The sequence below is a fragment of the Panthera leo genome, chromosome Y (genome assembly GCF_018350215.1).
Source record: "Panthera leo isolate Ple1 chromosome Y, P.leo_Ple1_pat1.1, whole genome shotgun sequence".
Taxonomy (NCBI): domain Eukaryota; kingdom Metazoa; phylum Chordata; class Mammalia; order Carnivora; family Felidae; genus Panthera; species Panthera leo.
The window spans coordinates 5,713,957-5,730,023 of NC_056697.1; the positions used below are offsets into that span (position 1 = coordinate 5,713,957).

Below are 16,067 nucleotides of genomic sequence, written 5' to 3' on the forward strand. Positions count from 1 at the left end.
AGCACAATGGACAGATAACCCATGTTCCATGATCTAGATGAGATTTTTGGGTTGGTGGATGTTCTTTTCCAAGTTGGGAAGGGGTGGGTCTCAACCCCACATGGTGGGGTCTGCCATATGCAAAAGGAAGGATGTTTCCACCTCATATTACAGAGGACAGGGGAAGATAAACATGATGTGTTCATATGTATGGGGAACTGTGTGCCATTCTGAGAGGGAGGAATGTGCACTATATTATGCATTATGGCTTAAGATATGAGAGAAAGACAGGTTTACAATCACCTGTGAGAGGGTGGGAGAAGAAACTAGTTAAAGAGGATCTCAGCAAGCCAATGGGCTTGTATGGCGATGCCCCAGGAAGAGTGAGAAAGCCCTAGATGTGCTGTGGAGGTCCAGAGCCCAACCAGAGCTCTGTGTCCACGGGGACTTGCTGAGGCACTCTATGTACCCCCACAATAGCAAGCTGAGGTCAGATTCTTCACTCCTTGTTCTTGGTTGTGGGAAGAAACACAAATTATGCGAGTCTGCAATCCCACACCAGCTTCTAATGGGGAAGGAATGTTGTTTACCAGAAAAACCAGGACACATAAAGGCAAACTTATTTTACACAACATGAAATCCCTCCCACCAGTAGAAGAAAAAGGTCTTTGGTGAAGCAGAAGTCTATAGGACTCAGGTCTGAGAAGGAGGCTGGGGAGGAAGAAGGGGACAGGAGTGAAGGATGAACTTTGGGAGAAGATGACTAGGGGACACTCTTGAGGGTGGAATTCAGAAGAAGGAGAAGTATGTTACACAGTTGCTATTTTCTAAAGCACATGTGTGCTGCCATCTACAGAATGGATAGTTAAGAAAGAGTGAAAACAGATACTAATTAGGAGACTTGTTTAATTGTAAGAAAGCGATGGGAATGGCCCAAACATGGCAAAGAACTTGATAGATTCCCAAGAACATTTGACATTAGAGACAAAAAGGACTTTCTGCAGTACTGCATTTCTGGAGAGAAAGAAAATAGAAACATGAAGACTGGCCTCTCAATCTCTGGCATGAACAGATGGGTGAAGGGGGGAGCCGTCTGCCATGGGAGATCCCGGGAGAGGAGCAGGTGTGCTGTCTGAGCACCTGCTAGCCACCCCCGTAGAGGTGCTGAGCTGGCAGCCAGACACACAGAGAGGGCATCAGAAGCACAAAGATGGTCGCTGAGTCCACACACTCACTGAGCTCTCCCAGGGACAGCGCTACCTCCCCCCTCTTCCTTCCTTCTCCCCAATGCTGAGTGCTCTGCACACACAGCACACTTTCCAATCTCTGCGCATGCGCATGCACACCCACCCGTGTGTGGGCGGATGTCCATGCCTTGTGAGCCCACGGGGCACTCATGACTCTTGAGGGATCTCATTCCCCACCAAAACTTCAGCTTCTTTCGCGTCCATTATGACTACGTGTGCAGTGGACTGATGTCTGTGCCATCATGTGTACATGTTTATCTTCCAAACTCAATGTTGGGCAGAGCTCAAAATGCATCTAGTGCTGCAATAATGTGTATGTGTGCGTACGTCTACGTGCATGAACAGTACATGCATGTGTATGTTTATGTGTGCCTGTATCCATGTGTGTCTGTGTGCACGGACATGCACACATAAACAAATACATGGTACATATGTACTATATCATGTATACTTGGTCTATAAGTATATATTCTATATATACTGGACCTATGTTTATGGTACAATACAGTATAATATAGCAATTACCTCCATCATTAGGGACAGTAATGTCATATTTTGTGGCCATACATTTCAGGTTGAGGAGTGGATGGATGACAGGATTAAAAAAATCCATGAAGTTACTACACCTATAGAAAAGTTTCCAAGAGGAATTTTAGGTAAAAGTTGTATTATATTCAGAGAGATGCTTAAAAATAGTAGACTGTTTCAAAGACACTTAGTTTCCAAAGAGATGGTTTCTCTTGGAGCTAGGAAGCTGTTTCTAGAACTTTTTTGAAAGCATCATTTCAAACAGACCTGCTCATTCCGATCCTATTTTTCCCAGGTGGTAGAAAATAATTATAAGCAATGACTGCGTCTAACTCTGCAGAGCGTGGCTTGCCTTTCCTATATTCAGACAGGCTTCTAGCACTTTCTACCCTTCTGCAGCAGGCCCATGATGAAAGGCAGATACCATGGGGCTCTACTCCTAGGGAATCAATATCACATGGTCCTTTAATCTCTCCCATTCCCGGAAACCTTGCCACGCGCTTCTCCTGAGCAGTTCTAACTAGCCCCGTCTCGTGAACAAAGCCAAAAACAAGAAAGGAACTTATTTTCTGGCTCAGATATGACTGCCATGTAAGACTCTCCTCTTGTTTTGCTCAGTTTGTGGCAAACATACTAGTTTAGAAAAACTGGAAGCAAGAAAAACCAATATGGGAAAAATTTACTCAATGGAATATTAAGTAGCCTTTCAAGAAGCAACGTGACCACTGTGGAATACCTGTTACCACAGGTATGTCACCCATCCCCAGGTTTAGGAGACGTAAGTTTTCTTGCTAAATTTCCACTATGACACCAAAATATTGCATATTCAATAGATACAAATTAAAGTCAAAGGTAAAACTGAAACATGGCTCAGTGACCAATCTCAAACACACAAATGTTTGCCTACTTTTGGCAACACGCAAACAAACAAAACCCCAAATTTGGATTTTGCTCTGTACGACCTACAAAACTTGAAGACTTCCTTCTTTCTCTCGCTACCCGTGTTGACACACAGAAGTCATCTCGATGGGCAGGGATGCTACTTCCCAAATTCAGCAAACGTTTGGCCCGGGCAGCAGGACTCAACAATATACATTTCCCATACAGAGCGTGCGATTGACCCATTTTTTGCCCCTTCAATAAGGATCAATACGATCAAGCGAAGGTTAAACACCAATTTGCTGAAAAAGATGAGCAAGTATGGCATGCAACCCAAAAAGTAGGTTTTCTGTAGCTACAGCTGTCCCTCCCGATGGCTCACTGCCACGTCTGGGGCCTCTGAGGGTTGGACATGACTGGCTCTGGTACGGACGCACCGTGGAGCCTGCCAGACGCTGGGAGAGGGTGCCATCAGGGGAGAGGCGCACAGCGAGGCCAGAAAGGCATGCCTCCACAAGGACAGGGCACTTACTGTGGCCGGTGGGGAGTGCGGGCGTGAAGTTCAGGGACAGGATAGGACACTTACTGTGGCTGGCAGAGCGTGCGGGCGTGAAGTGCAGGGACGCCTTCGCTCCTTTCAGGCGCGTCTGCCCCCAGTACGCGATGGCCTGCAGCTCCACGGTGTAGCCACTGTCTGGCTGCAGTCTGTCCAGGATCACCGAATTCTGGGACTGCAGGAAAAGAGAAGATTCGCCAAGCCCGTTACAGACCGCTCTGCCTCTGCCACTCCTCTTCCTCACAGAGCCAGACGGTCCTCAGGAAGCATCTCGTCAGCCCCTGCCGTACATGTGCCCTTAAAAAATCCAGTTTTACTATCAATATAAGTAGAACGCCCAAACATATTATTTGGGAATTGTGTTCCTTATCCAATTACTGGATCCTCTTTCATGAGTATAGAAGTGAATAATTCTACAACGCCCAGGTGGCTCAATCGGTTGAGCATCAGACTCTGGATGTCAGCTCAGGTCATAGCTTCCCATCTGTGGGATTGAGACCCAATCAGGCTCTGTGCCGACACCACGGAGCCTGCTTGGGATTCTGTCTCTCTGTCCCTCCCCTGCTCACTGTCTCTGTCTCTCAAAATAAATAAATAAACTTTTAAAAGTTTGAAAAAAAAATGAATAATTCTGCTCTTGACTATTCTAGACACCACCTCATGGAGAAAAGAGACATGTTTGCCATAAACTGATGGAGGCTCGTGTTAGCAGATACCTGGAAAAATTATGAATTGTCCTTAACTGTATTTCTTTGATATTTATTCTAAATCTTCCATGAGTAAATTTCAATCAAAAGTGGTAGCAAAAAACATCGCGAGAAAATGCTTTAAGATTTTTTTTAGTCATTGTCATCATTAATGTCAAGCACTCATCAGAGTTTCTGTGTGTGATGCACAGCCTTAAATGAAGCAAGTCAAAAACCTGCTTATTTGCCTGATGGATGGAGGCCAGAGAGTAATTCTACTAAAGACTGGGAGATCCGGTGACATCGGAGCGAACCAGCTGTGGGATGGTGGCTCCAAGACAGGAGCACAGCTTCGATAAGTCTGAGTCTGCTGCTCTTCCTAGGGTTACAGGAAAAGTAGGATACCAAAGTCCCTTGCAAGAACTCGCAGTGAAGAAAAATAAGGTTACTGTCTTAGAATTCAAGATGTCTGTCAAACTATTATGCGTGTGTTGACGTGAAAGAGCTCCTTGGCTGCAAGACTTGCCTACAACTGGTCCAAGTGGTGGTATTACCAGTTATGAAAGTCAGTGTCCGTCAGTAATGTAACACCCAATCGCAGGCCAATGGTGGCACGCACTTTCCAGTGCGAACGATTCCAGTGTTATGTGTGCAGTGTGCCTGCTGCACGAAGGGCATCGTCTGAGATCACCAAAGATGGAATCACAGACGTGTGTAAATTCCGCAATCACCTATTGGCATTCTGGTCTTCATTTTGGGTCTTGTGAGATCTCTTTTCAGCAAGAGAACATGCTTCTCATGGGCATTCCAGAACTGTGAGTGTGATCCTCGCTGTAAATTATACACGGCATCGCTGTATGATTCGGGCTTTTGAGGGATGAATTATCAGCACTTGGCCATCCTCATCAGCTTGGCTCTGCAATGCTGATGGGGCTGCACTTCCAGAATGGGAAGACTGAGCGTCAGACTCCAGACTGTGGCTGCTTCTCCCGGTGAGGTGGGGACTGTGCTCTGCGGCCCGCTACCTGGTACCGTTAGAGAAAAACCCTCCCAGGGCCTCGTGGTGGACATTCTACCTCTCTCAACCTTTAGCGTGTCTGCCTAAACTACCGATTCTCAATTTCTCCTAGTCATGGTTTCCTGTCAGATTGCCTAGCATTCTCCCTAAACTACTATCTCTCAGGTAAAAGAAAATTCACTTTTGAAAAAGCATCCCCTTTGAAAACCCCTTCTCTCCTTATTTACCAAGGATATTAGAATGGTATCTTAGGAAATGGGAACCTACTGATTCCCAAGAAGAAAATTTCATACTCTCTCACATTCTTACGCATGTTCCCAGTTTCTAATCTTAATGTCAGTTGGTCAGATTTAACATGGAGAATTCAGTGATCCACATGACCTACAGCTTGCCCGCAGTGGATTCAAAAACAGAAGTCACCCGTAAGACAGTGACCTACCATTTTGGCCACTCTGGCCCATTAATACTTTCAATTAAATTTGCAGTTCATGTTTTATTTATTTAATTGATAAAGAGTAGAAGTAAATTGCAAAGTTTCCTGGTAACCCGTGATGCTGTTTGGTGACTGATGGTGGGTGTGTTTGTGTGTGTATGGGTACCATACGCGTTTCACACATCATATTCTGCTTCCGACCCCTATGATCCCTTCAGATCTCCCTATGAGATAATCATGCATTGCCAATGATCGCCTGCTGTGAAGTCCTTCAAAATAAAAGATGGAACAGTCAGGAAGTTTCTTAAAAATAAAAACAAACTAGGCATCAGAGCTAAATACCAAGGATACGGAGTTTTGGAGACATGTTTTAGAATTCTAAATGGCACAGAAATTGGAATCTTCACCGCAAAAAAAAAAAAAAAAAAAAAAAAAAAAGTCCTGCTATCCTTGTTTAAAACATTTTCAAACATTTGTTTTTTTATGGAATTCAACTTTACAAATTAGGAGGAAGTTGTTTATGTAAGTTTTGTAACAACAAAGGAATGTGTACCAAAAGGAAACCTGGTAACTCCTTTTTATGCACTAAGAATTTCATACAATGCAAAATGTTCACTATCATAGAATCTCATTTCAGAACATGGTTCAGTGAAGATTTTCTTTCTTTCCATCTGGAAAATAAACCACTCTGAGTTCTTTTAATCAATGAGAGAAATATATTGTCAAACATGCATTTTCTAAGCTGTTTACTGTTCCACTGATTAGGTTACAGATGGAAATACCTTGCAACAGAAAAGCCAGGAACATTTGCTCTTTGATTTACAAGGATCTCAAACACACCCCCAAAAAAAGATCTAAACGTAAAAGACATTTTGAATTATATCATTTTCTATGACTGGACAGTTAAGACAAAAATGATTTTTGTTCCTTCTCTTTCAGGAGTTTAGCCTGCTGTTTGGATGTGAGTCAGTCAACGGACTAAATGCAGCTGTTTTGTACCTAAAACGTCAAAGGCAAAAGCATCTGGCACAGCCCTCCATTCCTCGAACTTCCTCGGCGCAAACGAGAGGGATGGGAACCTTTCCTTCACCCATTCCTTCTCTCAGCTCAGCAGAGGCCACCTTTCCGGTCAGCTGCCTTGACCTCCGGTACAACAGCCTTCTTCTTGTTCCCACTTACCCCATCCGTAGTCTTTCTCCGCTTCTTTTTTGTTGGGACAAGTGACTTGGTGCTGACTGTCCAGCTCCAAAATACCTTGTAGTGATGCACGGGGATGTCTGGTTCCTCAGGGAGATCCCAGACGATGGCCACGGTCACGGTGCCGTCGCTGTTTACGGTGGAGTTGGCAAGCCGGAGGTTGGCAGGCGCTGGGGGTGCAGAGGGATCTGAAATCAGGGAGAAAGACAAACCATAGGACTTGAGTACCCAGGTGACAACGAAACCCATGTCCTTATAGGTCTAATGACTACATGGTCAACGCATGAGCACTGCACGGGCCATATTTGTAATCTAGAAGGCTCCTTGGAGGCATTTACGTATCACTATAACCCAGCTTCATCTTCACTGTGTTTGAAATTGATAAATGTTTATAAAACATGGCAAAATTTGATTTAGGTGGGTTGACATTAAGTAGGTCCGCAACGCAGAACTGCCTTGGAAAACTCTGGAAAGAGAAAGAGAGAAATGCAGCTCGTATGACTGTTTTCATCTCAGTGGTTCTGTAACTTTTGATCCTCACTTCAAACAAGAGCAACAAAGGGATGTCAGCAAAAGTAAGGCAATTTTTGTCTTTTTTAAAAAATATATTTATTTATTTTGAGAGAGAGAAAAACAGAGGCAGAGAGAGAGGGAGGGAGAGAGAGAGAGCAGGGGAGGGGCAAGGAGAGAGACAGAATCCCAAGCAGGCTCTGAATTGTCAACACAGAAGCCGATGCAAAGCTTGATCTCGTGAGATCAAGACCTGAGCCCACATCAAGAATCAAAAGACTTAACTGACTGAGCCACCCAGGCGGCCCAAAAGCATTTTTTTCTTAATCTACATTACAAATTGGATGACATACGGATAACAACCGTTTCTGTAATTTCGCCATTTCTGGCTTGTCGCATAAAGCAAAAGCTTCTTCGCCTCTCACAAGACAGATGAGGTTACTCTACAGATCTCCACTTTCAATATATATACAAAGATAAGCACATACACACAAAGCTAGACGGCCTTTCCTTCATTCTCCGCCACAAACTGAACAAGTGTAGATGCCACTCACCACAAATGATTTACAGATGGATTTGCTTGAAGATGCTTTCCCAGAAAAATGCTGTCAATAATTGGAAGGGTAATGCCATGTGCATCACAAGTGCCAAGAAGTTACACCTAACTTGATATAAATGAAGATGACTGAGGGGATTTAGCCATGTTTTTACTGTCAAGATTGTTCGTGGTTTTGGAACGATGGAAACATGGATTATTTTTTTAAGTCTCTTGCTTTTCTAGAGGTATATAACGACTGGAGGTTTGGTTGATTAATTTTTAAAAATTTTTTATGTTTATTTTTGAGAGAGAGAGACAGAGTGCACATGGGGGTGGGGCATAGTGACAGAGAGAGAGAGAGAGAGAGAGAGAGAGAGAGAGAGAGAGAGAATCCAAAGCAGGCTCCAGGCTCTGAGCTGTCAGCATAGAGCCCAATGCGGGGCTCAAACTCACAGACCTTGCGATCATGAACTGAGCCAAAGTCAGACACTTAACTGACTGAACCACCCAGGTGCCACAGATTGCTTAATTTTTTTAAATGAGAACAGGAGAGCCTGGGTGGCTCAGTTGGTTGAGAGACCAACTCATGATTTTGGCTCAAGTCATGACCCCAGGGTCATGGGATTGAGTCCCTCGTCAGGCTCCGCACTGAGTGTAGAGCCTGCTTGGGGTTCTATTTCTCATTCTCTCTCTTCTGCGGTGATAGATAGATAGATAGATAAAAAGATGAGAATATTTCATTGTTGTTTTTCAGGTAAGGTGAATCCAAAGCATGTTACGTGACAGTGTTGACGAGGTGATTCTAATATTGTCAACTTTAGGAACCTTCTGGGAGCACCCAAGACATATACTGGGATACGCTAATTCGGTGAGTCTGAGTGGGGCACCTCTATGGATAGTTTATACGTTTACATAAACATGTATTTATGTTTTATGTAAAAGATCTTTCTCTGTGTAAAACACACATGAAAGTCTGATGACCTACCTGCAATCTGGAACTTGGAAAGCCTCGCACCCGCCTGCGACAAGCCAAGAGGTGTGAACATGACTCAGCTCAGTATAAGCTGGAACACACTGGTCACAGTTACCCTGGGCGTGGGAAGCCCTGGACTCCTTGCTCTGCTGGCTGAGCAGAGCCCCAGGAACCGAACCTGGGTCATCGATGTGGCTATGACACCACCGAGCACTGCCTGGTGTTACAGGCACTTTCTCTACCTGACACACGGCTCTGCTGAATTTCCCCTCGGTCCTGCGGGACCCGGATTCTCTTCTCTGCCTGATCCCCCCCCACCCCAACTTCATCCCCATGCCGCCGTGACTCAACAAGACGGCATCCGGCCCCCGAATTCAGGGACCTCTTCTCTCTCATGTGCTCGCACTTTCTAGGGATCTCGTCCAGTCACGGCTTTACCCAAAGTCTGTGTGTTGCTGACTCTCAAATGTATGTCTTCCACACAGACTCTGTCCCAAACTCAGAGTCAAATATTTGGTGGTCTTCAAGTCAGCTGCCTTTGGAGGTGCCAGAGCCAACTCAGAACTAATGTGTCCAGCACTCACGTCATAACTGTCCCCACGCCATGGGAGCCAACCCTTCAATAAACAGAAACTCCTCCTTCCACTTAACCAGACTGAAAACCTAGAAGTCAGACACTTCTGGGGCTCTCATATCCCCTCAGCAAACTGTTAGCACGGACTTCAAAATATATGCACAATATCTGCACCACAACCAGCACCCACACCACGCCAACGCCTTCCTTCCCCCATCACTGCCAAGACCTCCTCTCAATGCTCCCTGACGTTGCGGCTGCCTCCCTGGAGCCCGTCCTCAATATACAGCCAGGCGTCCCTTATTCTGCACAGCCCTTAGTACCAACTGACTTACAACATCCTTTATGTCCTGTCCGCCTCCACTCACAAGAATGAAAGCTGTATGAGGGGAAGATTTGTTTTTTTATCTGTTTTGTTCACAGATCCGCTTTATCTGTTTGTCTTCCCAGCATGGAGGCCAGTGCCTGGCACACATCAGGCTCTCAGCAAACAGTTGCTGGATGAATAGATGAATGACTTTGATTTGTGAGGCGGTATTTCTGTTTCCATTTTAAACCCTGTCAGTTGGAATGAGTGAGTCCTAAAAAGACAGTGAAGTGAACCGAGGGGCTGTCTCTGGCTTGAAACAAGAGACCGGAAGCAATCCCCCTTCCTGTAGGATTCGACCTGTATCCTAGGAAAAGGACCTACCGACTTTTCTGAGAGGGAACCTAGTTTGCAAGCTAATCATCTCTTCAAGGCAAGAAAAAAATTTTAATGCATAAGGATAATTACAGGTGTGCATGAATGTCTCTATGCTGAAAACAGGTGAATTCTCCAGTTATTGTAGGTTCATAGGAAGAGCTCAAACTCATCTCCTCTCCTAATAGAGAAATTCAAGTTTAACAAGGTCTGCTAGTATTAGGTATTGTGTTGTCTTAATCTGCTCCGTTTGGTACATAATTACTTAGTTCCCTGGAAAACTGTCCCGCACCTTGGATGTGATCATAATAATCCAGAAAAATACTCTCTAGTTTACGGAACGTTATGAAACGTGCAACATAACTCATGAGAACCACCTATGCACAAATAATGCTTTCAAATATTTGAATTGGTAACATGTGCTTTATCTTACCTTAAAAGTGAAGCCCTTTCTGACAACTCACAATATCAAGACGGTGTACTTCCGTTACCATGAGACACCCCCAAAATAGTCACTGTCCGATTACGAAGCCAACAGGAATTGGAGAGAGCATCTGGTTATTGCCCTGATTCTCCTCTGTAAGCCAGATACTCACATGGCCATTCGTTCGCTGTAGATGTCAGGGGAGAGGCAGCCTGTCCTATCTGTCTAATCTGAAGGATTTCACTCGCAGTCCTAAAATTCCCATAGTCAAGACATCCCCTGCCTTGTGACATGCTTCCCTTCATTACGAAGGAAAATATATTCCCTTTGCTGCATTACACAAAGTCTCTTCTTTCCATTTGCCCGATGTCTTAATTGCATTAGAACTTAGAAATGTGAAAAAGAAATACACACACAATCTATTATAATAAAGCCCTAAGGTACTGTACAGCTTATTCGTTGGTGCTTTTTAAAAGAACAGTAAAGGCCTTAGGGTTAGAGAGACGAAGTGACTTGTCCAAGGTCATTCAGGTAATGGTGGCAGGGGGGTGGGGAGAATGAAAACGAGGGAAGAGGAAGGTGAGGCTCTAAAAACACACCCACACATGCCACATCCCTACACGTATTATATGTCCTCACCACAACTATGGGCCAGTGTCCCTGGACACAAAACTTGGAAAGCCCTTTCATGGGGAAGGTGTCCGTGCTAGTAGCCTAGTGCAGGGCCTGACAAATGTCCTCAGGGAAGGGGCAGAGAGTAAACACTTCAGGATCTGCACACCAGACAGTCTCTGTGGTGACTACCTCACTCTGCTGCTATAGCTCAAAAGCAGACATGGAAAATACGTCAACACATGAGCTGTGTACCAATAAAACTTTATCTGTAAAAGAGAGCAGCGAGCCAAATTTGGACCCCAGGCCATAGATGGCCAACCCCTGAGTGAGAGTCTTTTCAAAAGCAGTGATACCATTAGCTTTTTGAAACTTGAGACGAGCACCATTTCTAATGTTACAAGTGTATGGTTGTGCTTTGTTGAGTAAACGTTGGAGTTTTGTTCCCATTCTACAGATGAGGAAATGGAGGGCTGGAGAGTTTACATTCTAGAGTGTGTGTGTGTGCAAGGGGAGGGTCAGAGTCACATCACAAGACCAGTGCTCTCGGACCCCTCCCTCTGGGCTGAAATCAGGGCACTTCTCCCCCACCTTTCTGCTGCTTTCCACTCCCTCTGTGAGATCTCTCCAATTACCTGCAGAAACAGTTCAGAAAGCAGAAAGGAATCACGCTTCCAAAGATAACTGAAATAGCAAGGCTGTGCTAGCTTCTGCTTACATACAGTTTCCAGCACAGGCTGTGTTGACCATTTGCCACGAATGGCCAATGTTAGCTCTGGACAGAAACAGTTCCTTTCATTAACGATCTTATGTGGTGCTTCAAGCCAAGGAGGTGTGGGTTTCAGAAGGAGAGGTTTAAGGTTTCACTCTGTCTTTAACTTTAGGTGGGTAACGAATGCCACAAGTGAATGGGTAGCGTACAAACAGCAAGGAGAACAACCCTTATAAATAAATAATATACACATACACATGTATATTCATGCGCGAATAGAGGAACAACATACGTTCTAAGAAAATGGATGTAAATTGTATCACCTACTTGATTTCCTCAAATAATATCGAAACCTCCCACTGAAACACATCACAGGAATATGTCTTAAGGGAAGTGACAGTGACCAAGTGGATATTTAAAATTTTTTTAATGTTTATGTTTGAGAGAGAAAGAGAGACAGAACGTTGAGTGGGGGAGGGGCAGAGAGAGAAAGAGGGAGACACAGAATCTGAAACAGGCTCCAGGCTCCGAGCTGTCAGCACAGAGCCCGACGTGGGGCTCAAACTCACAAACGGTGAGATCATGACCTGAGCCAAAGTCGGACGCTTAACTGACTGAGCCACCCAGATGCCCCCCAAGTGGATATTTTTAAAGCAGTGGTATTACTACCCACAAGTTCTCCACCTGAATTAGAAGGTTGGTTCTAATAGGTCAGTTTTCTTTTTCTTTCCAGACTCAGCAGTTGGGATAGTTTTCCTTCCCTCATTAAGGAAGGAAGGAAGGAAGGAAGGAAGGAAGGAAGGAAGGAAGGAAGGAAGGAAGGAATCACCGTGCAGTATCTAGAGACACAACTCCTAAGTCTTTGAAAAGCTGCAGAAGGTACCCTAACTAGTAAATAGTTCTAGGACACATGTAACGTGGAGTCTTGCCCAGTGGAAATGGCACACACACATCAGCTGTGGGACAGCATAAAAAGTCACTGGTCCCGAGGAGCAGGGGGGGACTTTACTACTATCAGTGATGTCTGTTCTCATTTTACTAACACTCCATAATGTACGCACAGAACAACATCCAGCGTGAGACCTGTGTGCTCTAAAAACAACACTGTCTTCGTCCTTTCCTTTTTAACGTATCCTGGGCTCACGGGAAAACAGACAAGAAACGTGTAGGAAAAGCCTCGAATTTGGAGGGACCTGAATATAATAACTAGGAAATGACATTAGCTTAGCAACAGAAGGTGGAGTTTTACAGTGTTCCCTCTACGTCCCTTTAACGTTTGCTGTTTCAGAATGGTCAACTGATACTGACCAGTCTTAAACATCCAAATGTTTGCCTGCTTTCGGCAACATGCAAAAAAAACCCAAAAAACAAAAAAACAACCAAAAACCCAAAATTCAGATTTTGCTCTGTACAACCTACAAAACTTGAAGACTTCCTTCTTTCTCTTGCTACATACGTTGACACACAGAAGTCATCTGGATGGGCAGGGACATTACTTCCCAAATTCAGCAAACGTTTGGCCCAGGTAGTAGGACTCACCAATATACATTTCCAATATGGGGCATGCAACACACATGCATTTTGTGTCCAACAATATACAATATACATTACCCATACAGAGCGTGCAATTGACCCATTTTTTGCCCCTTCAATAAGGATCAATATGATCAAGCGAAGGTTAAACACCAATTTGCTGAAAAAAGATGAGCAACTATGGCGTGGAACCCAAAAAGTAGGTTTTCTGTAGCTACAGCTGTCCCTCCCCATGGCTCACTGCCACATCTGGGGCCTCTGAGGGTTGGACATGAGTGGCTCTGGTACGGACACACCGTGGAGCCTGCCAGAGGCTGGGAGAGGGTGTCATCAGGGGAGAGGCGCACAGCGAGGCCAGAAAGGCACACCTTTCTCGGGTTATTGCCGCCGTCTGACACAGGAAGGGGACCGGGGATCTTTAGGAACGCGGGCATTCCTTTTGTGAAACTGTGAATGTATTTATTTTGAACCACAGCAGAACATGTCCGTGATCTGCTGTAGCAGGAATCCCGTGGCCGTGGAGCCCGAGCCCTGCAGACCCCCGCATCCCAGTGTCAGTCCCTGCACCTCACGGCTTCAGGACGCATGGCTAACTTGGGAACCCAGCTCCTCAGCTGGCCCCGCCAGCGGCCAGAGCTCTGCCCATGTGTGGACGGATGTCCCCGCAGAATAGCGTGCATCTGAGGACTCAGTCCCCACAGCAAGGAGTTCGGTTGCCCACAGTGACAGCCAGTATGGGAACTGGCCTCTTACCCTCTTCCTTCTCTTCCTCCCTGCGTCACCTCCCATCCCCCTTGTTCCCTGGACGGCCTCCCAAGTAAGCCACTTGCGCTCAAAGCTCTCAGGCGCAGTGGCACCCTCTGTTCCTATGCGCCGTGCTTCCTGTGGTTTGTTCCAATGCAACAGGACACAAAAATTCTGGTAGACCCTAGAATGTGGCAGCGGGGTGAAAGAAAGGCACTTCATCCTAGCAGTGACCGAGGAAGGTAAGTCTCCACGTGGAAGCATTACCCTTCCTAGTTTCCCAATAAGGAGACAAAAACCAGAAAGAGACATTATACATTAGGATACTGAATTATTTGTCATCTTCATTTTTGACGTCAAAGCCGATTTTCCTTCTTAAGTACCGGGGGAAAGGTGGGAGAGGATTTAAATAAGTGAATACAGAAATTATCCCAACCTCTCTTTTGGGCTTTCTGTTGCCAGCAAAAATTACTGATTTTCTCTGTTTTATAATCATGCATTTCTTCTGGGGGACGTACGGGCTAACAGCAATCTACCAACGTAGCAACAACTCAGAACTTTCTGTACAAATCATCACTCTGAGGGGCTGAGATTAAGTTATTGGAAAATACATGAGTTAAAAGGAAATTAACTTAGTTAACAGCCAATCCATTCTGGCAAACCACAGACTAATTTTGTATTTAAACATAACCATAAAGAAGAGAATGACAAGAATTTTGGCTTCTCCACGAAAATCAGGATTAAGGCCAATGAATAGCAGGCAGAAAGCATAAGCTAAATGAAACCCATTTTATCAAGTTTTTTTTTTCTCTCTGTATTTAATTTGCCTTTTATTTTCAGATGTGTTTATTGTAGATGGAAAAAATCCCTTCCCCCTTCGCCTTTCCCTTGACCCAGACTTAAGTGATCAAGGCTGGCCCTCTACCCAACTCAAATACACTAGAAATTACTTACCCTTTGCACAGACTATTATTTTAGAAGCAATAATTCTTTCTCAAAGCAATTTTAAACCACTCGAGGACTTACAACTGGTATAGTTTCAGTTCTGGAGCACAGCGGGAATAAATGGGCTTTTATTAAATGAAAACGTACCATTTTTTGAAACATGGCAGTGTTAAAATGTTTTATTTCCTGCTTTTGCAAATATGCTCCATAGCTATAGATCTCCCTGGGAGGAACATTCTAGATTGTGTGGTTCTTGCACTCTCACAAACCTAAAGTGTTTGTGCAGATTTCGTAATCACCTCTAATATGGTTTCAGTGAAGTCGCATCACAAAATGATGGGAGTATTCTAATTGCACTCAACGGATGAAGATTTCCTCCAGGACTTGTCCAAAGGATGCCTGACCATTTACAAGACGGCGACACATCTTTCCTCAGTTACCCGATCTCGTCAAATGTAGAATGGGGATCTTACTGGGGAAAAATTGTGTTAACAACCTTATTGGAATTTAACTTACATATGATAAAACTCACTCACATTAAATGAGCCAGCCAGTGACTTTTAGAATTTACTGAGGTGGCCCACCAGCATCACTCACTGGCAACTTCTCACATCTGTCAGCTTCACCCTTCACTCTTCCCAGGCAGCTCACTTCTGGCTTCGTCCAAAGTACCATCACCTTCGCCCAGGATCATTCAAGTGGCCTCCCCCGGCATCCCTGCTTTCCCCTCCTCTCCCCTCTCATCTCCTTTCACACACATCTCTTTCTCAGCAAAACCCTTGTCTGCCTTCGCTAAGACTATAAAAAAAAACAAATACCCTTCCTTAGTATTGTCCTGAGTTCTATTCTATCGTCAGTAATCACTATCCTACTTTACAACAGTATTTTTCTTACTAATCTTATTTACTGTTTCCTCACACCCCCAACTGGAATAAATGTGTGTGTGTGTGTTCCACAAGAGCAGATAGTTTTTTTTCCTTTTGTTCATTTATTATCCCCTGTGCCCAGAGCAGTGCCTGATACATATAGGTGCTCAACAAATATTTGTTGAATACAAAAAGGAATGAAACATGAGTGATCCAAGGAGAAGGTAAAGATGCAAAACTAACTTTGTTCTACAGCATGGAGGCTCCCGGGGGGTTCTAACAGGGGAAGACAGTGCCCCACAAATCACTGTGAATACCACAAGTCACTCCATTGTACACTTAAGAAGAATGATTGTAATGATGCAATAGTTATATTTCAAGGGGTTTAAAAACTGTTTTCCCAATGAGGCCCATTTCTACATTTGATGAAA

The 16,067-nt window shown here is 44.6% G+C and overlaps 1 protein-coding gene across 1 annotated transcript in view; it reads right to left on the minus strand.

Moving 5' to 3' along the window:
- ANOS1 (anosmin 1) overlaps positions 1 to 16,067 on the minus strand; it is a 182,256-nt gene that overhangs the window by 24,829 nt on the left and 141,360 nt on the right. Inside the window, exons 7-8 of the mRNA XM_042926553.1 lie at positions 6,506 to 6,711; positions 3,220 to 3,364 (exon numbers count right to left, since the gene is read on the minus strand). Coding sequence (XP_042782487.1) covers positions 3,220 to 3,364; positions 6,506 to 6,711 — 351 coding nt within the window. The remainder of the gene's footprint in view (positions 1 to 3,219; positions 3,365 to 6,505; positions 6,712 to 16,067) is intronic.